The sequence below is a fragment of the Trichechus manatus genome, unplaced genomic scaffold, assembly GCF_000243295.1.
Source record: "Trichechus manatus latirostris isolate Lorelei unplaced genomic scaffold, TriManLat1.0 scaffold00046, whole genome shotgun sequence".
NCBI classification, from domain to species: Eukaryota; Metazoa; Chordata; class Mammalia; order Sirenia; family Trichechidae; genus Trichechus; species Trichechus manatus.
The window spans coordinates 17,821,930-17,849,505 of record NW_004443982.1 but is presented as its reverse complement, the minus strand read 5'-3'; the positions used below and the strand labels follow the sequence as shown (position 1 = coordinate 17,849,505).

Sequence of the window (27,576 nt, the reverse complement as noted above, 5' to 3'; positions counted from 1 at the left end):
AAATCCATTTCTCATCATCACCAGGAACAAAATTCATTGGGAATCTTGGTATAGAAACATACCTCCCTTTCTTCAGCAATTTCACAATTTCTTGGAACAAATTAGGAGCCTAATTTTTAATTTGATGCATCAAAAAAGAATCTTAGGGCACAAAGTCAGGGAATTGCCTGGAAATATGAGTCTGCTTCTCCCTTTTGTCTCAGCCAGAGGTGTCTAGGATTTCAAACACAAGCTGGAGTGTGTTAGTCATCACTGCCTACTGGGATAGTCATCACTGCCTACTGGGATAATGAGTATTTCCTTATGTTCGCCATAGTCTAGCTTGACACTAACAGCTTAGAAGACAATGGAAGCAAAGGTAGTTTGGGGAAAAGCAGCTGTTAGCTAAAAGCATTGAGGCTCAGCTTTCTTCACTCTTCACCTCCAATCAATGCCAGTCAACTAACACCTGTTTCTCCATTGTCCATCCCTGTCTTACCAAGAGTAGTGCACATTACGTTTTTTCTTTTAACAATGTTTTCCCAAAAAAAGTTACTTTCCATAAAGAAAGATTTTACTGTTCATCACAACCAATCTCTTTTTCTCCAGCTGTGAAGCTGATTGAGCTTCTTAAGGCTCTCAAGAAATCACTACTCACAGCTCTGTGATTACTTTTATAAAAGGAGAAAAAAGCAATAAGAGGGAATGGTAGATTATGCATGGAAAATATTCCTTTTTTAAAAAAAAATTTCTTCTCAAATAGTGGAGGACAAAAAAGGGAGCTGTAAAATGCTCAAATAAATAGGTTTATGTGCAACAGGGGAGATTATTTCATAGTGTATGAACATTTATAACTCTCTTCCTAGTAGAAGGTAGATGAAAATGTGGGACAGACTTGAAGATTTAGTAGGAAAAGGAAAGATGAACCACTAGGCAGGGGAAGAGAAAAGGGGAGACATGTACAGAGGAGAAGACTTGGCTAGTTTCAAAGAGTTTAATGGAGTAGCAATCCTCCCTATGGAGGAGTTTGGGAGGGGAATAGATAGGGAGAGCAGATTTTTAAAGTGTTTTATTCCTCATTAAGCATATATGCCTGCCTTCTTTAATGACATGAAAATATGAGTACAGGTCTAAATTGCTTTTTGTGTCAGTGAAGATCCACTAAGGCAAACAAAAACCACCATATTTCAACAGAGGCAGTTTCATACCACTGATTTGTTACATGGGTGATGGAAAAGTGGAGACTTTAAGCAGAGGGTGCTGAGGTAACTCAAAGATGAACAACTATGGGAAGCAGTTACCCTCCAACTCTCATGGTTGGAGGGAAACTGGTAGGAGGTGGTGTAACTCAAGCCCAGCCAGGGCCATCTGGCAGGAGTTAGAACTACAGTGGTAATGGCCGGTAGGAGCTGGTGCCACAGAGAGAGGGGATGATTTGTGGGGGCTGGAGCATCAGTGGAGATACAGCCACTTCCAAGATGCCACTTGAAGCAGAAAGCTAGAGGAAGAACTACTCTGGCTTCTCCCCTTCTTCTCACCCTCCAATTTGACTGAACATATTAGAAGCCAGAGGGTCAAGAACACTGGCAAATATAATTCCCTCTGAATCACAGCAGAGTAAAGAAAGGATGAGGAGTGCATCCGGGAGCAAAGAGGCAAGTGACTAACACATGTTTTGATTGTCTAACAATCATGTTTTCATTGTCTTTGAATTCATCTCTGTGTGGGATGGAGGCATGAGGCAGACAGCCATTTATGTGGGTTACACGTATTCCAACAGCAATGAATGTCAGAGTTTAGTGCCTTTCCTTAAATATTTAAAAGTAAAAACAATATTACTTTGTTAATTGTCATAATTTTGGGCGGCTGACCCTAGTGGTTCATAGACATCAGCCGAAAGAGTTCATGCCTCTTCTTCTTTCTGTTTCCTCCTGCTCCTCCAATTTCTTCTTTCACTTCCCTATTAGCTATATCTGCTGTACAACCACCCTTTTGCAATTATTTGATCAAATAGCAGGGTTACCACCGAGCCTTCCTGTTTCTTTCATATCCTGAAGACTCAGTAGCACCTGGGTGGGGGGAAAAGTGCTACAGCTGGCTTCTGGCATCTACCACATTTAACATGCCTTTGTTCTGACCTTGTTTACATGCCTGGCCTAAAGGATGTCATGTCTGCCTGGGGACACTGTAGTCATTTGAAAATTTTGGTACATCTGTTATATTTTCATTTCCTGTAGTTGTACACAAAGTGATTTAGGATGGGGTTGGCACAGTAAGACTTTTGTGTGTGTGTGATTAAAAACATAGACTTTGGAGCAAAGTTCTTTGGGTTTCAAACTCCACTATTTCCTAATTGTATGACCTTGGCCAAGTAACTTAACTGCTCTGGGCCTCATCTGTAAATGTGATCATAATAATAGAACTATAGGGTCGCTATGAGTCAGAATCAACTCGACAGGAATGGTTTTTTTTTTTTTTATAGGTGTTGAGTTTTAAAGATCAAGTGATTTGATATACAAATATATATATATAGCATATATTCATATATATGTCATATTCACATATATATCTATTATCTGTTGCTTAGAATATTATATGGCACATAGTAAACATTCTATAAGTACCAACCATCACTATTGTCATTACCTTTTTTCAACAAAACTGTAAATACTGCTCCAGCCTGTCAAAAGTGCTGGTTTTACCCAGCACCCAGTCATGGTTAGTTGGGTGCCTTTTAAAAATTGCTATTGATAATTGATTAGTCTAAGTCAGTTATCACTGTAAAATACGTCCCATAAATTTCATTGCCATTTGTCTCTCAGTTGTAGAAATTGGTTTCATTTTTCGCTCTGCTTAGTTGTGATTGGATCATGGCCCACCTAGTTTCTGTAGTTTTTGTAGGTTAAAGATGTAAATTTGTTATGGAAATAAGCTTCTTAGTTGACCAATGATTAGCTAATTTCTGATAATAGAAAAGGAAGCAGATTGCTTGAGGCTGCTGTTTTCATTTCCTCACGAGAAGAAGAAGTACAGTGTAGAAGAAAGGCAGACATAACACTTTGAACCTCTGCCACCATGGCGAACTGGTTTGTGAATGAGGGACTCTCCATCTTCGTCATTGTAAGTACCAATGGGCAAATGAATTATGAATTTTCTGACTTGTTTGAGTTTTTAGGGGGAGCTAAGGTGGAAGAAAGCTTTATATGTCTTGTTTATTTGAGAAATCATGTTGTAACTGATTTACTCTGTGAACATATATTTATCTGTAAGCAGACTGAGTCCACTGCCAAATTTCTTAATGGAAAGAATGTACTTAGGGGCCTCATTTCTTCTAGCTTATTTCTTGAGTTCCTTGTAGTACTAAATTAGCCAGCAAGTCACAGAGGGAGTAGAAAAATTTCATGCTGATGACCTCTGATTCTGAGTTGTTTGCTAGTTATCGGTGAGAAGCAAATTCTCTACTTTTATGCATTTATAACATTGAAAATGGCCAACTAAAATTTTGTACTATTTTCCAAATAAGAAGCACAAGAATGGCTTGTTTATGGGAAGTTTATAGCCTTTATTTCAGTAATTACATAAAAAATAATTTTAAGTTCTCAACTTTATTTTTCAAAGAAGCACTTTGTTTTCTCTGAGGTCTAAACTTGAATTATTTGTGAGGTTTATAAAAATGCAAGAAAAGGGAATTTAAATAAGCTATCTAAATTATAAATCCATATAATCTATCTTGAGAAATAATTTTTGTAATAAAAAGATGTAGCTAATTCTCCAATAGACATTATTTTCTGTGCTTTTAAATATAAAGACACAAACTATTCTCTTAAGATGGTGATCTCAACAAAGCAATCATGGGCAAGTTAGGCAAATAGAAATGCAATATCTAAAGAAAACCTTTACAAATAGCCAATGGAAACATAAAACAGACGCTTAAAAGAACACTTATAAATTGAACTGTTAAAAGAGTTTTATCATGAAGTACATTGAGTCTTTGAGTTTTAGAGATAGAAAGATGTATGTGCACAAACAACATAAAAACAAAAAATATTGTCATTTTAAAAAAGCACGTTTTATGCCAAACCAACATTCTAATGCAATATAGATTTCTTCTGAGGATTTAGAGCTATGAACTTGATATTCTAATCACCATTTTAAGAGATTACTTCTGTAAAAAAACAAGTTCGAATTATGATTTTTAGTTTCCACCACAATTTCCCCTAGGAAATAATCTCCTTCTAGAGATATATACTAGAAATTCAAAACAACTTGGAAAGCAAGAGTAAGAAGAATGACAAGTTCAGGAAATGGAGAAGTCACTTCAGTACCTTCTTCTTTGTAAAGAGGGACAGGTTTCTGATCTCAGCATCTATAGGCTTTTAATAGCTTCAAAGCACAGTAAGAAATGGAGCTGAGGGTGGAGAACTGGGGAGTGTCACCACTTGGTGTAGTCAGTGCTCGGAATGAAAAGAACAATCACTCCCTAGAAGGATCTCTTTGTTTTTAAATCCCATGCCCTTCACCCCCCCCCACCCACATTTTTGCTCAGTATCCCCTCATCCAAACGGGAAGCATGCTGTCACATTGTGGGGATTGCAACCAATGTCACAAAACAATATGTGTATAAATATTTGAATGAGAAATTAACTTGACCTGTAAACTTCACCTGAAGCACCATAAAAAAACAAAAAAGTTAAGGAAAAGTTATCAAAATGAATAAGACTTGGCATTTTAGTTGGCAAAACTCCCGTCAGCTGGGATGAGGTGCTACATGGTGGAAAGAGGTGACAGAGCACAATGTCCTACTAGTGTGGGAAAGAGTAATAGTCATATATTCCTCTTTTATATTTTTAAGAGACATCTGCTATTATCTACCTATCGAAGGTTAAGAAGGAAAGAGGAAAAAGGGAGGAGGGGAGATAGACTGAAAACAACTTGGCATATTGGTCAAGAAGTAAAACAATCATGGGGGACAAGACAGGGTGGGAAAGTAAATTACAAAGAAGTATGGTGACACTGTGTTAGGCAAGCGCCGGATCTAAGCTGGTTATACCCAGTTTTGTAACCACCTTTGTCCAAGGCTGCACTTGGGGAAATTCTGACCTCAGAAGGTCGGACTCCAACCTTGTGTACAATTTACCTGTTGAAATGTAAAAAATTCACTCAACTATTTCTGTTTATGCAGCTGGTATGGCTGGGGATGAATGTCTTCCTCTTTGTCTGGTACTACCTGGTTTATGATGTTCCAGTTAAATTCTTTTATACTCGAAAACTTCTTGGGGTAAGTATAAGTTCCGTCTCTTGCAAGATTGGCTGGCTCACATTTCTCATCAGACATTCTTGTTTGTATTTCCTCACATTTTAAGTAAATATTCTGATCAATAAATATTCAACACCATCAGCCTTACTTACTTCATTGCACCTTCCTGGGCAAGATTCTCTTAATACCTTCCAGTATAGAGCAAACAAAAATAGGACAAAGGGTCCCAGCGGCATCCCTTCCCTCTCAAAAGCCATGGTGCCATTGTTTTGATTAAAGGAGAAATCTAATACAGACTCTGAAATGTAAAGCCAAGCCGTAAAGATCAATCCAGGGGTGACACATGTGGAACAAGTGGGTCTTTCCGTAGTCTCTAAATCATCCAATTCCTACTACTATTTTTTTTTTGTGAAAAGTCCTGCTCCTGGGTGACATGTTATGAAATGATCTTCAGAAAATCAGTCTCTCTCTACAAATGGAGTCTTTGAGGAATTTTCTGAAGGGCCATATCTTTGAATAGGACAGCAGAGTAGAGGCCCCCTGAGTTTCCTTGGGTACTTAACATTCTCAGTTTCCTTGAACTGCTAGCCTCTTCTTCATCACAAATGAATATAATCACAATTGCTGCCACCCCCATAGAATATCATTTGTTACATCCTGCTGGAACTATGAGTTAATTAATATTAATTATAATATGCATTATGAGTTGTATGTATAAGTGATTATAATATATAGTACAGTTTTATAATTGCTGTTAACTTATTCATGTTGATTCTGAGAAGAATGGCTTTTCTTTGTTTCCTCTCTCCAAAATATGGCATTTCAAAGATAATAATTATTCAGGCATTACAAAGATAATAACTCTAATGTCAGAGCATTACACCATACTAACTTGAGTACTATTAAGGTTAGTCTAAGTGCTAAGAAAACCTTTGATAAAATCTTAAAAAGGCCCAGTTATAATATTGAGCTCTAGTTAATGATATGAATGCTGAAGTATTTAGGGGAACATGAACCGTTGTCTGCAATTTATTTTGAAACGCATCAAAAAAAAATAAGGTGAGTTGATGTATGAATTGAGGGATGAATAGATGGATAGATACATGATAAAGGAAGCATAGTGAACAGCTGCTCAGGAAAGATGGTGGTAAAGGGAAACCATCCCCATGGGCAAGTCTCTGCAGGGTAGTTTTAATTTTCTAGAAAATATGGAAGGAAAAGTGGACTGACATTCAGATATACCCTGATTCATGTCACCAGGATTGGAAAATTGGTGAAGTAAATGTATATGGTGGAATCTGGGAGATGGGTAAACAGATGTTCATTGTAAAACTCTTACAACTTCTCTATATGTTTGAAATTTCCATAATAAAATATTGGGATTGTGGGAAAAGGTCAGTTTCACATCAAAGCAAAGACTCCCAGTGGGACCTAAAGGAAAACTCTTGTCCCTGAAGGACTTTTCCTTTCTGGATAATTTGATGTCTCTGATGTGTGGGCCTCATGCTGGGAACCCTGGGGAGGTTGGAGATACGTACTGTGCTCACAGGAATCATCCGACTGTATATCCTGCTTCTTCCAGTCTGCCCTGGCATTTGCCCGGGCCCCTGCAGCCTGCCTGAATTTCAACTGCATGCTGATCCTGCTGCCGGTCTGTCGAAATCTGCTGTCCTTCCTCAGAGGCTCCAGTGCGGTAAGAGAAAACAATGTTCACTAAATTCCTCGAATTTTCAAAGACCATCAAGCTAAATGCCTTTTCTTAGGAAAAGCAAACCAACCAATGGTTTTTGAAGATTTCAGCCTCTGTACAATATTTATAAGCCAAGTCATGCCTGATGGTCTATTTTATTTCTACATTATTTGGGGATAGAGTTCCCTGAGACAACCATTTAACCTGGACCAGACATTTAAAAAACAACCAACCAACCAACCAACCTATACCTCAACAATAAACCAAAAAAAAGAAAACCCAAACCCTTTGCCGTGGAATTGATTCTGACTCATAGCGACCCTATAGTACAGAGTAGAACTGTCCCATAGGGTTTCCAAGGAGTGGCTGGTGGATTCAAACTGCCAAGCTGTTGGTTAGCAGCCTGAGTTCTTAACCACCGCGCTACCAGTGCTCCAACCATAGCAATGAGAAAATATGTGTACATACATATATATAAATGGAGTGCCTGGGTGGGACAAATGGTTAACACTATTGGCTGCTAATCAAAATGTTGCAGGTTTGAGTCCACCCAGAGGTGCCATGGAAGAAAGCCCTGATGATCTTCTAAAAAATCAGCCATTGAAGACCGTATGGAGCACAGTTCTACTCTGACACGCATGGTGTCACCATGAATAGGCATTGACTCGATGGCAACTGTATATATGTGTGTGTGTGTGTATATGTATATATGTAATATACACTCATGTGCATGCACACACATATATAAATGGAGTTTTATTTAAGGCTGACATATAATAGTAATGTATATATAATATATATATTATACACTCATGTGTGCATGCACACACATGTATATAAATGAGACTTTATTTAAGGCTGGAATGTACCATTTGAAAATTAACTTCGCAGTGTCATTTTTTTTCTAAATTTTTAAGTCAGAGAAGATATATTTTGTGGAAAATATCCCAAGCAGATGGAAATGATGGACAATTGAGTCACGTTCTAATGAATGTGACTAAGAAGGATTGCCTCCATGGAACTGTGGAGTGCTGAGTTTTCTAAATTACCAGGGCTCCTTTCGCCCTCACTTTAACAATTTATTGAGCCCCTAAATGTGCTATGCTAAAAGGAAAAAAGATTATGTAGGCAGAGCCTTTGTAACCTATAAAATCGTCTACAATTTTTTACTGGTATTACTACACAAAATATGACAAGTCCCACAAGATATTACAAGTAAAGAGCTATTGGAAATCAAGGAGGGAGAAATTATCTCAGCTGGGGCAGGTGATAAAGAAGTATCTTAGAGAAAATGGCATCAAAGATGAGCATATAAGGATCAATAAGCCTCTAAAAGGTGTAAATGAGAAAGAAAGGCTTTCAGCATGGAGAAAAGGGCATGGGGGAAGTACAGAAGTGGGAAACTAGAGATCAGTTATAGGGGAGTCAAACCCACTGCTGTCAAGTGGATTCTGACTCATAGCCACCCTTTAGGATAGAGTAGAACTGCCCCACAGTGTTTCCAAGGCTATAATCGTTACAGGAGCAGACTGCCACACCTTTCGCCCGTGGAGCAGCTAGTGAGTTTGAACTGTTGACCTTTTGGATGGCAGCTGAGCACTTTAACCACTGCACAGTTAAGGCTCCTTTGCAAACTGACAGCTGAACGAAAACAAAAACTAAAAACAGCACTTAGTATTAGCAATGACATTGACTTCAACAATCTCCAAATAAGCTTCTCAACCTAAGAAACCACAATGGTAAAATTCCACCGGATTCAAAGTTTTGTTGATGAGCCCATTCTAAAGTATAATATCTGGTGTATTGAAGGTGATCAATGATCATGTGTTAAATGAAACCCATGCGCTGTAGTTTTTATTTAAAGCAGACAGGACTCTTTCTCCTCACCTCCCCTGTTCAAATACTTTCTGTTTAGAGGAAGCCAATTCTGAGAAACAGGCAGCGTTTTCACCAGGACGGCCTGTTAAGAAACCCTTGTTACTCCATAAGCCCAAATTGCACTGCCGTTGAGCTGCCATGTCCCATGAGCAGCCCATGTTGTAATGGCAGCTCTTAGGCTTCCTGTGGTCCAAGGGGAAGATCCTCATCAGTGTCTCTAAAGACAGGCACGAAATGAGTTTGCTCTTCAAATCACAGAGCAGCTCAGCTCTGTAACTAGACAGATCCTTTGTTTTTAAAAAAGAATATATTTTTTTTATAAAACTAGCAGCAAACAACATTCTTTTACATACAAGGTGTGTCTTTCCTTCCCTTATCCCCAACTTGAAATGTGAGCTTTGCAAATGAGAGTTTCCCCCTGGAGATTGAAATGAGTCAGCCTCCTGTCACTAATGTTGGAAATCGTACTGTTGTTGTTGTTGTTAGTTGCCGTCCAGTCAACTCTGACTCATAGTGACCTTATGTATCATAGAATGAAACTTTGCCCAGTCCTGTGCTGCACCATCTTCGTGATCATTGGTACGTTTGAATCCATCGTTGCGACCATTGTGTAGTGCCTTCCAACAGAGGGGGCTCATCTTCCAGCACTATATGGGACATTATTCTTACGTGATCCATGGGGTTTTCATTAGCTAATTTTTTTTTCATTAGCTAATTTTTGGAGTAGATCACCAGGCCTTTCTTTCTAGCCTGTCTTAGACTTAGCCACCACCCATCTGTCAGTTTGTCATAGTGTGGTGACTGTGTGTTGCTGTGATGCTGGAAGCTATGCCACTGGTATTTCAAATACCAGCAGGGTCACCCATGGTGGACAGGTTTTTAGTGGAGCTTCCAGACTAAGACAGACTAGGAAATCATAGTAGCTGTCACTTGTGGAGACTTCATAGACCTCATCTCATGAAATCTTTATATCAAGCCAGTGAGGCGGGAACAAAATTAAATAGGAGAGCTGGGACTCAAACCCAGGTCATTATGCCCCCACAGTCCATTCACTTTCCTACGTGCCTTCTAAACTTCTTGAAACTCTCCTGTTGAGGTATTATGGTCTTCAAAAACCAATCATCTATGTATGAATGTTTGAGCAAGCCAAATAACCTATGCTAGAAATGACAACGATGTTGTAACTTCCAGAATTCATTAGTAGGACACTATGTGAACAAAACCACAGAACTTCTGCTCAGTTTCTAGTGGTCTTAATCCTTTAGACTTTGCTTTGTAAAATCCTTCTGGTTACATTAAGAAAGATAGCCCCAGGTTTGGCCCACCTCAGGGGAGGAAGGGATAAAGGTTCTCTACCTGCTTCGTTGAGGGAGATGGGGAAAGGGTGGGGCTCAAGATATAGAGGTCCCTGAAGAAGCTTTAATAACTTCAACTTGCCATGCAGAAACTAATTTCTAACTGGATGGATAGAAAGAGGAAGGAGAGAGGGTGAGGTCCTATCTGTAACCTTATATAGTCTGGGAGTCAGAGACCTTCAACATGGGTCTATCTCTAAGCATGTAGTCTAGGGCAAGCCTCTTGGACTTTCTGTCTCATAATTTTCTTAGCCAGAAAACAGATAGAATAGTGCAAATGTAAGAATTAAAATGATATTTTAAAAGTATATTAATTGATTCAGTCTGTCAATTAGTGAGTTGTCAGTCAACAATTACTTGTTGAGTGCCAGCTAGGTGCTAAACACTAGGGACATGTGGTGAGTAAAGAGTAAGACATGGATGGCCATGGGCTCGAGGAACTTAGAGTCTTATGTGGGAAATAGATAATAAACAGGTAATTTCAAAATGATAAACAGTACTATTCAATTATAAGGTGGTGTTCTTCATGTTTATCACATATCCGACTGTCGCTAGGTTTGGACATTACTGTCAGCTTCTTAGCCTGAGATCTGTAGTTTCAAGGCCGACTTTTGCAAGTTCTCCCAAATTGCACAAAATATCTAATTCATCATTAATGGTGTGTGTAGTGAGACCAAGTGTACATAAAATAGAGCTTTTAAGTTTCTGTAACGTGAAACTCATACCCCATTAAATACACACTTCTTTTTAGTTCCACTTCCCATTTTTTTGAAATGATTTTTTTTTCTCTCTCAGAGTTTGAATAGAGCATAGAAATCTGCTGAGATGACTCAATACTCTGCCTTGCACTTGAATGTCAGTTTACTGAGATTGGGCAAGGGATAGTAAGAAAGAAACTTCCCTTTAGAAGTCAATGGCAGAAAGCAAGGAGGTACTTCAGTGAGGAAGCTATGGGGTATGATGGTGCCTTGGGTAATTGGTAGGTGGCTGGCAGTAATTTAGAAGTAACTCAAAATCATATAAATGGGATCTGCATGGTGGGAGGAACAAAAAATCAGCCACAAGCAGCAAAGCCCTTCCATCTCACCCCACCAACTGGCTGTCTTGCCCCCTTTTTAGGAAATGGTGATTCAATCACATTCTTGAAAGCCAAGTATATTAGTGTGTATGACTTTTGGTTTCTGTTTGTTTGTTTTCCATCCCTGATTCTGCTAAAGAGGGTGACTGGGAAAAAATTAGGGATTGGTGTGCTGGTGGCTACTAGCCCTTTAGTGATTAGTCACCCCTGTTATCCTTTTAATAAAACGTATGTGTTTTATATTAACTAACTTAAAAAAAAACTTATTAAGATAAAACAGTATTATTGAGTGGACCTTGTATTTCCCAAGCACATCACTTCATTGTTCTGACATTCTGTTTATTTTTCTCCAAGGATCTGTCGCTAAACCTGGTAAGGGGGTTCAATATCTATTGTTTCACATTTTTGATTATCCATGTTGATGACAATGAAAATAAGATCGTGGAGACAACGTAGGGACCACAATTAAACCACATTCTTTTTCTTCAATTCAGCATGTGGAGCCAGTGTGTTTTTCCCCCCAAAGTTTCGAAAGGATTTATTAGGAAGTAGAAAAGAAAGCAGTGTGGCAAGTATAGATATGGGGGTGAATATTCTCAACAGGTTTAGGGAGCATGATGTCCTTCTCCAGGGACTGGTCCCTCCTGATAACATGTCCAAAGTATGTGAGACAAGTCTCACCATCCTTGCTTCTGAGGAGCGTTCTGGCTGTACTTCTTCCAAGACAGATTTGTTCTTTCTTCTGGCTGTCCATGGTATAGTCAATATTCTTCACCAACACGGTAATTCAAACGCATCGATTCTTCTTCAGTCTTCCTTATTCACTGTCCAGCTTTCACATGCATATGAGGCGATTGAAAATACCATGGCTTGGGTCAGGTGCAAGACCTTCAACAAGATGGATTGACACAATGGCTGCAACAATGGTCTCAAACATAGCAATGATTGTGAGGACGGCGCAGGACCAGGCAGTGTTTCATTCTGTTGTACATAGGGTGGCTATGAATTGGAACCGACTCAGCGGCACCTAAGAACAGCAGGTTTAGCATAATCATCTTCGTTTCTAGGGCAGTGAAGGTGTAATTCATTTATTCAACAAAATAATTATTCAAGGATTTTTAAAAGTACATGACATGTTGCTCTGCCTACAGGAAGTTGAAGGAGCCCTCGTGGCACAGTGGTTAAGCACTCAGCTGTAACTGAAAGGTCAGTGGTTTGAACCCACCAGCCACTCAGCAGAAGAAAGATGTGGCAGTTTGCTTCAGTAAAGATTACAGCCTTGGAAACCCTATGGGGCAGTTCTACTCTGTCCTGTAGGGTTGCTGTGAATCGGAATCGACTCGACAGTAACGGGTTTGGGTTTTTTTTTGGTTTTACAGGAAGCTTATCCTCTAGCTGGGGAGCCAAGCCATACTAGAAGAAAAGTTAAATAATGGTACAAAAGAACATCAGATATTTATTTATCACCTTTCAATTAATCTATGCAACAGACCTATGAGGGAAGAACTATGATAAATATATGGGTGAGGAAACGAGAGACTGAGTAGATTGTTCAGGGTCTTACAGCTAGGTGGTAGGGCTGGTATCCAACATAGGTATATCTGACAGCAAAACATCCTTCTCTGAAATGTAACCCAGAATTGTTTTTCAACACTAATTCCCATTCTCTGATACTTAGGATTCCAATTAAGTGTCATCATTCCTATAAGAACTGTGTTAGTTTTCTGTTGCTATGTTAGAAATTACCACACATTTCATGGCTTTAAATAAAACACCCTTTTGAGCTAATAAGCTCTGAGTTCTGTAGGTCAGAAGTCCAGCATACCATGGCTGGGTTATCTCTGCTTAGGGAATCACAAAACTGAAATCAAGGTGTTGACTGGGCCGAGTTCTCATCTGAAAACACTGGGTAAGAATCTGCTTCCAAGCTCATTTTTGTTGGCAGAATTTAGTTTCTTGCAGTCGCAGGACTCAAGTTCCCAGTCTTCTTGCTGGCTGTCACCTGGGGGTCACTCTCAGCTCTTGGAAGCCCTTGCATTCCTTGGCACGTGCCCCCCTTCAAGCCAGCAACAGCGTGTGAATCCTTCGCGTGCTTTGAATCTCTTGACTTCCTTGGTCTCTGACTTCTAGACCCAGATTTAAAGGGCTCATTTGATAAGGTCACCTGAGTTGGAAACTTAATTACCTCTGAAATATCCCTTTTTCCATATAATGTAACAAAATCACAGAAATGATACAGCATCATAGTCACAGCTTCTGCCCACACTCAAGGGGAGGAGATTATACAAGAGTGAGGGTCATAGTGTGTCATCTTAGAAGTCTGCCTGCCACGGGGACTCTTAGAAACTACGGAGGAACCAAGAAATTGGGAAATAGGAAGAAGAAGAAGAAGAAAAGATTTCCTTAAAATTATAAAGAATACAAAGTAGCAAATAAACTTTCAGCACTTGAAAGCAACACAGAAGATGCCCAGAGGCTATATAAGAAAACAATCAATTTTTCACCACCAGACATGTAAAATCAGTATTTTCAAGAAGGAACTCTTTGTTCTGAGAGTCTGAGTCACTAATCAGCTCCACTGGTGGACACTTAGTTGTAGCTGATGCTGTCGGTGCCCCGCCCATATCCCCTCTGCATTGACAGTTCCAATATATGGGACAGCACTAGTGATTCTCTGCCTGAAGATTTTCTTTCAGCCCTCACTTAGGGAAAGACTGAAATGCCAGAGAGTTGATGCCCTGGGAGTAGCCCTCAGCCGATGATGGATGGGAGTTGGTGGATAAATACCCCAGTTCCCTAACCTCTTGGGTAAAATAACTCTGGGGTGTGTTCTACCCAGTCACCCAGAGTTCCCTAGTGGGATTGAGCCAACTGATATAGTGATAGCTGGTATATAATGCACTCTCTATTGATTTCCTTTTTGTTTCTGTCTCACTCCCCACTTCCCTACCCACATTTTCTAGTACCACCTTCCAAATACCATACTTACATTTAAATTCTTGTCTCTGGTTTTTAGACCCTTAGAATAACAGTGACTATATCTTTGCATTTAGTTTGGTGGAAAAGGACATGAACCTTAAAGACAAATAGATCCCAACCATTGTGAAATTTTAACCTTAGTTTTCTTATCTGTAAAATGAAGACAATAACGTGTACCTCATTGCATTAAATGAGGTAATGATTATAAGTAACATGCCTGGCTCACAGAAAGCACTCAATAAAGCCTAATTTTTTCCTTTTTCTAGAATCCTCAATATCTTCCTTTCTAGTTACCCTGTTTCCTAGGGCAGCTATAACAAATACCACAAAGTGGGTGGCTTTAAAGAACAGAAATTGATTTTCTTGATGTTCTGGAGGCTAGAAGTCCAAATTCAGGGCATTGGCAAGGCTAGGCTCCCTCTCAGTTTGCTTTAGAGGAAGATCCTTGTCTCTTTCAGCTTCTGTAGCCCTGGGTGTTTCTTGGTGCTCCTTGGCTTGTGTTTTTCTATGTTTTTCTGCTCTTTTTAAATGCGCCACTCAGAAGGGATTAGGTTTAGGACTCAACCTGTTCTGGTATGATCTCATTAACATTAACAAAAGAAAAACATCCTCTTTCCAAACAAGGTCACACTCAGAGGTACAGGGGTTAGGACTTCAACATATTTTGGGGAGGACACAAATCAATCCACAACACTAATTTTTCTGCAATTCCAGGAATCTACTCATGTTCCAAACAGCCTCATCCCCTTAGGTATGGTTAGTTGAGAGATAGTGGAGTAAGCACAGTTTTCCATGTAATTATATTTTTCTTTAAAATCAGAAATTTTTATTAAAATAAGCCAAATATTAAACACTCCTATACTTAAATTTAGGAGTGTTTAATATTTGGCTTATTTTAATAAAAATTAAACACTCCTATATTTAAATTTAGACCCCTGGTGGCGAAGTGGTTAAGCATTCAACTGCTAACCAAAAGGTTGTTAGTTCGAATCCACCAGCCGCTCCTTGGAAACCCTATGGAGCAGTTCTACTCTGTCCTACAGGGTCGCCCTGAGTCCGAATCAACTCGATGGCAATGGGTTGTTTTGCTTTTGTATATTTAAATTTAATTGAATGTGATGTTCAAAACCAGATATTTTAAATATCCAAGAACTTTTTGGCATTTTACTTTCCTCTTAAAGTTCTCTGAATCTCAGTGATAGTGTGTTTAGACTCAAGAACAAGGCAACCAGCATGAGCAGTTGGACAGTTTTCAGCAGGGCAAAGCTTTGACTCAACCATCAACCAAGTTTTTTTTCTGCTTTGAATATTGGCCTGAATCCAGATCCAAAGCCACATTTTCTAGCATATGCAGTTAATTACACTAAGTATGGACCCAAATACTATTTTTATGTCAAGGTAATCATATAAGGTATGAAATACTAAAATATGATATAAGCTCTGGTATCAGAGTCTGGGTTGACCTAAGGCAAGTTAAGTGCTCTATACCTTTGTTTCCTCATCTATTGTGTATTGATAATAATGACACCTCACTCATAAGATTGATGTAAGAATTAAATGAGTCAATGCATGTAAAACACTTAAAGCAGCTGCTTGCACAAGCTCTTGGCAAATGTTATCTATTATTATTTTGTCAATTATCTTTCTTGCAATGTTATTTCTGATCTGCATGGGCAAGTGGACCCTTGTTTCTTCTCCCATAGTGAGTGTGTCTTAAAACCCTGTTGTTCTGGAACCATTCACTTGTTCTAAAACTGTTCACTTGTCTATGTCCTCACTAGGCTGTCAGGTGTTTGAAGGAAGGCCCACTCCTTTATTTATATCACCTGTTTATTGGATAAATTAATCTGAACTAGAAAATATATGGTTAGATATATTTTCTATCCAAATTCATATTTTTATAAAGTTAAGCAATTAAATCCAGAAGAGAATTTGCATGTCACTGGTGTGAGAACAGAAAACATACTGCTTAACATGGCTATGCCGCTTACTGACACTGTGACCTTGGACAGACGACTGAATCTCTCTGAGCCTCAGTTTTCTCATCTATCAAATGGGGATAATGATAGTACTTTGTAGGGTGGTTGTGAGACTTAAATGAGATGATAAATATAAAATGTAGAAAGCTTTCTTGTTAACAATTACTATCCCATTCTTTTCCTCTTAATCCAAAGTGCTGCTCAACAAGAATTCGAAGGCAATTAGACAGGAATCTCACGTTTCATAAAATGGTGGCCTGGATGATTGCACTTCACACTGGTGAGTTTATTAAGGCATTTTTAGATTGCAAAGAAAACTTGGAACCAGAGAGTTCCCTCTGTTTTCAGATACTTTTTGTAGGAGACCAGCCTTTACAGGTAGATTAGGTGGTGGATGGCTATGTTGTATATTTTGAATGAGTTCAAAAATATTCACCACAGTTTCTGTCATTCCAATATTAGGATTTATTCCTTTACATCTCAAAAATTTTTATCTTCAGAATTTTCCTGTAAAATTGAAAATACGCCATAAGAAGAGTCAAGTCTCATGTCCTCACCCTTTTCCATTGTGAGGATGCTTTTTTAATATCAAAAATATTTGTAAATTCGCATGAGAGCTTTTATTCATTCATTGAACCGAAATGTTTGGTGTATATGTGGATTCGTTGGTTTCTTGCAGTAACTCCACAGGGGCCAGAGCCCAAAAATTGAGAATCCTTTAAGATAGCCTTTATCAACTAAATATCTTTATGATTGTTGTTATTAATTATAATTATTATTCTAATTTAGGGATTACATAGTTAAAAACTTGAAGTGTAAAGCAATGGAAGTGACTAGAAGTTCAGAAGGAAGGAGAGAGATGTGGTTAGAGAAGTGGGAACTCCTGAAAGTCAATGTTGGAGAGGTTTGAAACTTTCTACCCACATAGCTTGATGTATGGAGAATGGGTGTATTAGGGTGAAAGAAGGGGCCATACCTGGGACCCTTATCAAATCTTCACTAATTCACTTAATAAATAATTGAATTGCTAGACATTAGGCATGCACAGTGATAAACAAAACAGACTTTTACTCTGCCCTTAAGGAGTTTGTCCCTAGCCTGAGTAAAATAGGCTTGGATTGCAGGTGTTCAACTGAGTTTCTCTTCTTCTACGAATAGAGCATGTAGACTTTCTGAGCTGTGGCAAACTTAATAGTTCAAAAGTGAAATTTTTGGTAAAATATTATTAGAAAGCAGCATAGTGTACTGGTTAAGAACACAGAATTGCATGCCAAACTGCCTGGGTTTGGATCCTAACTGCTACTTCCTAGTTTGATGACCTTGGGCAAAGTTTTAAAGTAGCCTATGACTCATTCGACTCTGTAAAATGAGATGGTAAATGTTGTTACTGTTAGATGCCTTTGAGTCGATTTTGACTCATTGCAACTCCATGTGACAGAGTAGAACTGCCCCATAGGATTTCTAGGCTGTAATCTTTATGGGAGCAGATCACCAGGTCTTCCTCCCACAGAGCTGCTGGGTGGGTTCAAACCACCAACTTTTTGGTTACCAGCTGAGCACTAAACCATTGAGCCACCAGGGCTCTTTGAGTTGATAATAATAGTACCTATATCATTGGGCTAGTGTAAAGATTAATTGGCAATCAACCTATACGTCAATAGGAGCCCTGGTGGAGCAGTGGTTAAGAACTCGGCTGCTAACCAAAAGATTAGCAGCTCGATTCTACCAGTTGCTCCTTGGAAACCCTATGGGACCGTTCTACTCTGTCCTACAGGGTTGCTATGAGTCAGGATCGACTGGATGACAGCGGGTTTTTTTGGTTTTAGTAAGCCCTATGTAGTAGGAGTTCCTGGGTGGGTACAAATGGTTAAGCGCTCAACTACTAACTGAAAGGTAAGTGGTTCGAACTAACCCAGAAGCATCTTGGAAGAAAAGCCTGGTGATCTACTTCCAAAAATTCATAGCCTCGAAAATTCTATGGAGCACAATTCTACTCTGCAACACATGGGGTCATCATGAATCAGAATCAAATTGCTGGCAACTGGTTTGGTTTTGGTTTTTAAGCCCTATGTGTTTGTTAAATAAAGGATGCAATTTGTTTTTGTTTTATTTTTATTTTTTAAGAGAGTCATACTTATGGCCATTGGTTTGTATAAATTCAATCAAATTTTGTCTCTCTCTGGCAGTACACAATACAGGGGAAACTAGCACAACTTGTACAAGGAAAGGTCATGGAAGCCCCATAGACACATCCAAACTCCCCGAGGGACTATACTGCTGGGCGGAGGGCTGTGGGGACCATGGTCTCAGGGAACATCTAGCTCAATTGGCATGACACAGCTTATAAAGACAATGCTCTACATTCTACCTTGGTGAGTAGTGTCTGGGGTCTTAAAAGCCTGTGAGCGGCCATCTAAGATACTCCACTGGTCTCATCCCTTCGGGAGCAAGGGAGAATGAAAAGAACAGGATACAAGGAAAAGATTAGTCCAAAGGACTAATTGTCCACAGCTACCAAGGCCTCCACCAGACTGAGTCCAGTACAGCTAGATGGTGCCCGGCTACCACCACTGACTACTCTGACCAGGATCACAACAGAGGGTTCTGGACAGAGCTGGAGAAGGATGTAGAACATAATTCTATCTCACAAAAAAAAGACCAGATTTACTGGCCTAAAGGAGCCTGGAGAAACCCTGAGAGTATGGCCCCCAGACTCCCTTTTAGCTCAGTGGTGAAGTTATCTCCGAGGTTCACCATTCAGCCTGGGAGTGGACAGCCCTGTAAAACCAAATGAGACTAACGAGGTACCGTAGTCCAGTGACAAGGGCAGAAGGGGACAAGGAAGCTGGTGATAGGGAACTCAAGGTTGAGTAAGGATATTGTTGTGTTGTGAGATTGTTAACCATTGTCATAGGGCAACATTTGTAGTAACTGTTAAATGAGAAACTATTTTGTTCTGTAAGCCTTCATCTTAAGTGAGAATAAGTGCACAATTGGAAGAGCGTAGTCAATGTCACTGAACTGTGCATGCAGAAATTTTTGAAATGCTGTATCTTTGGCTATGTGTATTTTCACCAAAAAGAAAGGTTGAGAAGTTAGAGGGTTAATATGTTGTGGGTTGTTAACCAAAGTCATAAACAATATGTGTACTACTGTTTCATGAGAAACTATTTGTTCTGTAAGCCTTCACCTGAAGTACAATAAAAAAAAAATTTTTGTCTCTCTCTGGAGGTAATGTCAGAGTCAGGTGACATAATAGCTGGTGAATGGACCAGCCATAGGCATATAATACATGAGAGTCTTCTTGTTTGAGTACAGATATGTCAGGGGGAGGGAAAGAATGAGAGCACATTTAAACACCCTCAGAGACCAAGGCTATTTTGTAGACTCTTAGTGCTTGGATCTTTAGGATCATGCAGTTTAACAAAACTATGCATTTTTATAGATGAGGAAACCACAACTGGGGAAGTTATGTGATTTGTACACCTCACACAGCTAGGAGCTCTTCCCACTAAAATTGCCTTGTCTCTCTGGCCCTGGAGACCCAGTTCTTGTTTATATAAGTGTCCTGGGCTCTGTGTGTCTCTATGGCTCATCATAATGTCAAGAGATGTAGCCATAAACCTGGCGTATAATAAAAGTGTACACATCCTTTACCTTTTGTCTCTCTTCTCTACCCTCTTTAGCTATTCACACCATTGCACATCTGTTTAATGTGGAGTGGTGTGTGAACGCCCGTGTCAACAATTCTGATCCTTATTCAATAGCACTCTCTAACATTGGAGATAAGCCCGGTGAAACTTATCTCAATTTTGCTCGCAAGAGAATCAAGGTAAGCCTCTGATTTCCTGATTCAGATGTTCCCTAGGCCATTAAAACTAAAGGCTAGATTTCAGTGAGTGAAGCACTCTACTCAGTCAGAACAACAACAAAACATTGACTAACCCTCAGAGAGACAGGGCTGTAGGTGATAAAGATGTGGGGTGCAGAGAAGATGTCTCTCACATTACTGATCTCGTGTGTGGATGGTCTTTACATGTACTGCAGGTCCTTAAACTCACCTGTGAGAATGTGTGTACATGGAACCTGGAATAACTCAGTAATTCTCTGCTCACTCAAGATGGTGCCTGCCAATCAGAGAAGGCTAGGAACACATGTGTAGTCAAAAAAAATTGGGTTTATTGTTGCAGCAAAAGAGAACTCACACAGTGAGGAAGTCCACAGTATCTCGAGAGGGTATTAAGAAGGACTTGTTATAGAATTTGGGCTGGTGTTGGGTGATTTTAGGGTGGGTTTAAGGAAGCAGAGATTTGCTCTGGATTGGGTATAGTCAAGAATTGGGAGTAGTTCTAGGATTGGGTATATTAATTTTTTTTTCTAGGTGGCAGAAGGAATGGAATATGGGGTAAAGCTGTAATAGGTAAAGAAGCAGCAGTCACCCATGTTTTTGTCTTAGCTCAGACATGATTGTAGAGTGGTTTTGTTTTTGTCTCACTCCATCACAATCACAGTGTGACCTTGTCTGATTTTGGTCTTCTGTAAACTTGTTTATGTTAAATAGGAAACACCCTATCCTAGGTGTTAGTACCAGGCCAGCCACCAGCTGTCAGCTGTCAGGGATGCTTTTGTTCTTTCTTACCTACAACATCTTAGGGGCGGACTATATCAGCTAATTGGCATTTCTTGAGAAGCATAGTGCAGTTCTCCAGGAGCAGCTGTGAGGACATCCAGAGGCAGAGACTTCTCCTCTCTTCCCCCAAGCAGTCATTGACGCTTTCTACACTCAGAAGCTTCAAGTCATCACTATGTGCCCTGTGGCTCAGGAGGATGGCTGAATCACATTACTATACTCCAACTTCCAAACATTTTTCCTTGTGCTTAGAAAAGACTACAAGGGGAAACCCCTAATTTTGCAAAAAATATTATCCTCTGGCTAACATGAGAAAAGCTTGCCTAGACTACTTGGGGACAGAATTAAACTGAACAGCATAACAAAACAATTTTTTTTTCCCACAATGTCTTGGATAATTTTCCTTTTATGTTTGTTCATTGTTTGTACAATGATATAAAAGGGTGGCAATGTGAACATACTAGGTGAGTAGACACTACTGTGCTCTGCCTAAATCCCCATGGGTCACTTGTACTGTCTGTGCCCCCTCCCATTCTGTGTCCTTTTGCTTTCAATGGTTTGTACCTGTGTTCCTTCCTCAGAGGACTGCCTTGGGGATACTGGATTCCTTTTGCCCACAGGCTCAGAGCTCTGAAAGGGCCTGGATGGTTACTTCTCCCTAGACAGCCCTTAGCGAGTGACTGATAGGTACAGGCCATGAAAGCCAAGCTCCCTTGCCTGGAGTCAGGACAAACCCTGAGGTGTAACACCCTCCAGAGCTCCCCTGCAGGGTCAGGCCCAAGCTACCCTCCATGAGACTCTGCCTGAGATCACTCCCTGCTTGACTTTTTCCTCTTTCTTGTCCTGTTCTCTATTCCCACACCAGTTTCTCCTGGAAGCACACCATTTATAAATCAGTTGTCCATGAATCTACACCTCATGGTCTGCTTCTGGGAAACCCAACCTAAGCTGTTAGGCGTGCCCAGAATATATTTGCAAACTATACACTGTGGCCATTAATTCCAGATCAAAGGGAGAAAGAGCTTCAGACATTTTTAGGGTATCTTATAGTCAACTGATTTCCTTTATTTGTTACTCTCTTAGAGCTATTTCAGGATATCAATTCATATTGCCTATGACACCTCAACCATGTAAACCTTTTTTAAAATTTAGAAATATCGATTCCAAGTCTATTATCTCTCTGTGAGGGGATGATTAGGACTATCAAAAGGGGGCATGAAAATATGTATTTTTCTATACACTAGACATTTCATAAATAGGTAGTCCTGCATATGAGAGCCTATAAATAATGTGTGTGTGTTTGTATTTTCTAGAATCCGGAAGGAGGTCTATACGTGGCTGTGACTCTGTTGGCAGGCATCACTGGAATTGTCATCACATTGTGCCTCATATTAATTATCACCTCCTCTACCAAAACCATCCGAAGATCCTACTTTGAAGTGTTTTGGTACACACACCATCTTTTTGTGATCTTCTTCATCGGTCTTGCCATTCATGGAGCTCAGTGAGTGTTTAAACTCCAAGGCCAAATACTTTCCACTCCTTAGTTTCTAGGCGGGATGCTGTGTTAGAGGCACAGTGATCGCCTTGCCTGTGTGTGGTCAGCCCAACCGCCAAGGGAATGTGAGGGGACAGCGGAGGTCAGCTTGATAGAAACTTCTCAGCAGCACTTCAGTTTCTTCCACCCAGTTAATTGCTATTCCTAGTGCTGTTATTTATAGCAATTGTGGAAAAATACACCAAAGTCTGAGTATCTTTGCAAGTGTATAAAACATGTTGAGAGCACTGGTGGGGTCCTGGATGTCTGTGGCAATGTTTCCTGTGGCTTATTCGCTACTAACCTAGACAAACTCCCAAACTAGAGGGATTAATGATTAATCAGTTGAAGGGGTTTGCTGTAGTTCAATGAGTTTGATTCAAGCCAACACTCGTTTATTGGTTGCCTACTGTGTATGAGGACCAATCTCAGGCCCTGTGGGGAACACTAGAAGGAAAAATACATGAGTATTGCCTTCAAATATCCTACTACAATAAAGGTAACAGTTAACCTCTATTGAGCGCTTGTTCTATGTCAGGCTCTGTGCTAAGGGTTTGACATGGAATGTTTCTTTTAATCATCAAAATGTATAGATGTTCTTACCATCCCCATTTTATAGACAAGGAAAGTGAGGCTACAAACAGTAAAATAAGTAGCCTAAGTCACCCAGCTGGTAAGTGGCATGTTGGGATTAGAGCCCAGATGGTCTAAGACAGGCTGTGATAAATGCTCTAATAGAGACACACAGCACCTGGGTGTGTGGGTGGGCGAGTTTGCCTTATTAGGAATCCTCTTTAATACTAGGTTTCCTTTTTATGCTGTTTCACATTAGCTGATTCTCCCACCTGCACACAGAGGCAGGCCTGGGGAAATTCCCTGGTGGGCATGGAGCCCCTAGAAGCTAGTAGAAGGGGAAGTAGGTGCTAAAACACAATGACACTGCTCAGAGCCGGCAGCCTAGAGGAGGTCATGACCTGACTGTGAAAAGCGGAAGGGTGGGAGAGGCAGCATTGGGCAAACACTTGTGTACTTTCTTGATCAGCTTGCTGACTCTGACCCCTGATAATACTCTTTCTAAATATTGAAAAATCAGTGTAGACAAAGAATTTCTTGACTCTCTTTAAGCAATCGAGTATCTCTAAATGGGATTTAGTCATAATCCCAGCTGTTTCAGAAAATTCTAGAAAAGAGACGGTATTTCTTCCTCTCTCTAGCTTAGTAATACTACCACTTTACTCTTGTATAATTTCACAGATATTCATCTTCCTTTGGAGTAGGCAGAGCAGATATTGTTACCCCATTCTTCGTTGAGGATAATCTGATATTAAAACTAGTTAGGTGATTGCTCACAGTCTCATGGTTGGGTGAAGTCTAAACTGGGATTAAAAATCTAGGTTTCCTGACTCCTGGTCCTAGCATTGAGAAGTAAAGGAGAAAAACAGATTTTTTTTTCTATCATTTACTCTCCATGTGAACTTGGGCATAAAGAACTTTAATAGTTATCATTTATTGCACTCTGTGTCTGGCATTTTTTGTATATCATGACATTTAATTACTAAAGTAAACTTTAATTAGGTACTATTATACCTGTTCTATAGCTGAAGAATCTGAGGCTCAAGAAAAGGTTAAGTAACTTGCCTAAGGTTACCAAACTAGTAAGTGGTGGAACTGAGATTTGACTGGCTCTGGTCCAGAATTCTTTCCACCAAATCATTCTGCTTCAAGTTATCTGGCTTCTCTAAGCCTTGATGTTCCCATATATAAAATGAGGCTAATAATAACTACCTCTGAGGCTTGTTGTGAGGGTTAAATGAGATAATTTGTGTATAGTGCCTTATTTTGGCCTGGCAAATAATAGGTGCTCAATTCACGGTAATTCTCTTCCTTAAGACCCAGGAATAGAAAACTTCACTGAAAACCCACTGCCATTGAGTCGATTCAACTCATAGGGACCCTATAGGACAGAGTAGATCTGCCCCATAGGGTTTTCAAGGCTGTAATCTTTACGGAAGCAGACTGCCACATCTTTCTTCCATGGAGCGGCTGGCTGGTGGGTTCAAACCACCGACCTTTTGGTTAGCAGCCAAGCAGTTAAACACTGTGCCACCAGGGTTCCTTCAGGAATAGAATGGAGTAGTTAATTATCTTGAGTTAAAACATTCTCAGAATATACTAAATGGCATGATAAATTTTTCCCCAAAATAAAATTTACAAAGAGCCATGTGTGTTCCTTTTTATCATATATTCTGAAGGCAGTCGTTTATGTTCCTTGAGGACAAGGACATGACTTATTTGACTTTGTGCCCCCTCCCCCACCCCCACTGAAAAACCCAGCATTGACTTATGTTTTAGTAGTTGCTCAATTAATATTGATTGAATTGAGGTGAATGGGCTCTGGGCACGTCAACAGACACACTATCAGTACTAATATCTGTGAGAACTTTATATTCCCCCTAAAGTTAAGTCTTCTTAAATCAATTTTGAACTTGTGGTGTAACTTAAGACAGTTTTTGAACCAATAAATGAAGCACTTCCACTAAACCTCAGGGCTGCTAAGCCTCATAGCATTTCTGCTAAGTTATAGGGCTACTTATATAGGTTGTCCACTGCTCAATGGTACCTGGACAAGGGGGCTAAAAATTAGCCCACACTCTTCTGGCCAAGGCCTTTGCCTATAGGACTGTCCTCACAAAGGGGCACTTTTTCTAACTTGCACAAAGGCACTGTGTGGGCTAGCAGTAACCCCATTAGATTTGTAGTTTTTTTGTTTTTCTTTCTTTGTAAATGAAAATGATACTTGAGACAGAAGCACAGATACTCCCTTGAAGAAAACATGTATTTATAATCCCAGACTTATCCTCTATAATGTTACACATAACTATCCATTGTACCACTCTACATGTTGGATTATTGTTTCTTTTTTAATATTGGTGACAATCATATATTTTCTTTCCCTTCGCTTAATCTATTTGGAAGGAGCAGTACGATATCTCTTTTAAGTAAATGTACAGGACCCACATTAGAGTACTTAAAACCTGCCCAGAATCTCCAGAAACAGAGAGCTTAATGTTTTCCTACTGAATGACCTGAACTTATATTTTATCCCCAGACGAATTGTACGTGGACAGACTGCAGATAGTTTGAAGGTGCACGACCCAAAAGTGTGTTCTCAAAATATCTCAGACTGGGGGAAAATAAAAGAATGCCCAATTCCAGAATTTGCTGGGAACCCTCCTATGGTATGTATGATTTCACTGTTGCTATTATAGTTTTATTACTGACTGTAAAAATGGCCTGGCAGGAATGTCTGACCTCCTCTAACTTCACAAGGGGGAGAGAGAATTATTATCAACAGCTCAAGGCTGATTCCTATGAGGCAAAGCTCAGACATACTCCTCTGTGTCATCTTTACCAGTTCTGACATCAACCATCCCTCCCACGGCACTCTCTACTTCTCTGCTGGGTTTGATAATTCGTCGCAATGGCCACACAGAACTCACAGACAATACTCACAATTATGAAGATTATTAGGGAAGTAACAGGTTAAAATCCAGGTTCAGGAACACTCAGGATACAGTTCTTCCATCAGGACAGCCTCTTCTCAGCTGTGCCTGCATGCACACCTCTCTCTGGCTCCTCGCCTCTGCCCTGCTCTTGCAAGTGTTACAAAGTTCTTTTACCTCTGCCGATAAGTGCCCAGAGGTGCCCCACTTTGCCAGGAAGCCTCCTGTCTGAAGGCACTCAGCTTTCTTATTCCATGGGCCAGGAAGCCCACCATCTCCTGCCAGTCTCCGGGTTCCTGCTGTCTCGGGCTGCCATCTTTCACTGTCTTCTGTGTTACAGTTTCTCTCTCTGTCTCCTGGATCTAGGAGGTTCTCAGAACAGGGATCCCGGGACCAAAGGACAAGCTCCACTCCTGGTTCTTTTTTCTTGATGGTGGTGAGATCTTCCCTTCCTGCCTCTGGGATGTCTCATTTTAAGCCTAGTGGGATGGCAACACTGACAAATCCCCTCCTTAGGGTTCCATATACCTTATTTGCATGTCCCACCCCCACAAGGGTACCATGCAACTTATTTACATTATTAGCAAGCTATCCCCTTGGTGGGCCACAAGCACCTCATTTGCATAGTCCCACCCAGTCATTTGATGGGAGTTACAAAGACTATGGCTAGATGGGCCATATTAAGTAATTCATTGCACCTCACTGACAATCTTCAAACTGTGTCTAAGAAACTCCACCAAATGTCATAGAGTTGTGCCTTACAAATGCCATGAAACTGCTAGGAGGTTACAAGTATCTACTATTCTCTGCTCTACTTATTGGCCAGAGTTATTTCTTGAAAAATAAGCTTTCCATTGGTCTGTTATCAATGTCCTGATATAAAACATGGACAACACGGTGTTTTTAAAAGCCCTATTTGGATCTCTCTCTTCTTTACTGGGTGCGAGGGCCATAATAACAGTAGTTAATTATTTTTGGAGGGACATTTTGGGATTCCATTCTAAGTTGAGTTGAATAGCTCAGATAATCGCTTATAAGGACCTGGGAGCCTCTTCAGATGCCATGAAGTAAGACTTTGTATACAGCTTTCAGAACTGGGAAGGAAATTGGTAAGGTGGCACCTAGGGCTGCCATTAAGCTTCATCAGGCCTTGTCTATGAGCCATAAAGGAGGCTAGACAGCCAGGTTCACACCAACACCCATGGGGCTGCATGATAGGGTGGGAGTGCGGCAATAGTGACCAAGGGAGAACATAGTGAAACAAACAGTTCTCTTCTTCTGCAGAGAGTTCTGAAGGATTCTACTTTGTGTATAATCGATATCTGTGATCCATAGAGTGAGAAGCGGGCCCTGTAACCATCATACCTTTTCATCCTGCATTGGTAGTCAGTATACTTTATTGCTACCCATTGTTATGTATAAAAAAAGGAAACTTTGTACAGAGACTCTGAACAGGATTATTGTTTTTTCCTTAAGCATAGTAACAACACAAAGGCAAGTTTCCCATTCCATTTTCTCCTTTCTTTTATCCTATTCTCCTAGTATAGTACTTGCCTCAGCCAGAGGTGGTGAGGATTAAGTGCAACAGTTGTTGTGGTTGGGTGATATTGAGTCGATTTTCAACTCATAGTGACCCCATGTGATAGAGTAGAACTGCCCTATAGTGTTTTCTAGGCTGTAATCTTTACTGGAGCAGATTGCCAGGCCGTTT

The 27,576-nt window shown here is 40.1% G+C and overlaps 1 protein-coding gene across 2 annotated transcripts in view; it reads left to right on the top strand.

Moving 5' to 3' along the window:
* The first annotated feature begins 2,900 nt into the window (after positions 1–2,900).
* Positions 2,901–27,576, top strand: part of LOC101344219 (cytochrome b-245 heavy chain) — a 38,853-nt gene continuing 14,177 nt past the window's right edge. The window contains exons 1-7 of one of the 2 annotated variants that reach the window (XM_023731931.1): positions 2,901–3,099; positions 5,162–5,257; positions 6,819–6,929; positions 16,391–16,475; positions 19,882–20,027; positions 22,139–22,329; positions 25,472–25,601. In XM_023731931.1, coding sequence (XP_023587699.1) covers positions 3,055–3,099; positions 5,162–5,257; positions 6,819–6,929; positions 16,391–16,475; positions 19,882–20,027; positions 22,139–22,329; positions 25,472–25,601 — 804 coding nt within the window. In that variant the 5' untranslated portion in view covers positions 2,901–3,054. The remainder of the gene's footprint in view (positions 3,100–5,161; positions 5,258–6,818; positions 6,930–16,390; positions 16,476–19,881; positions 20,028–22,138; positions 22,330–25,471; positions 25,602–27,576) is intronic. The other variant, XM_004376941.2, reaches the window with a different exon arrangement.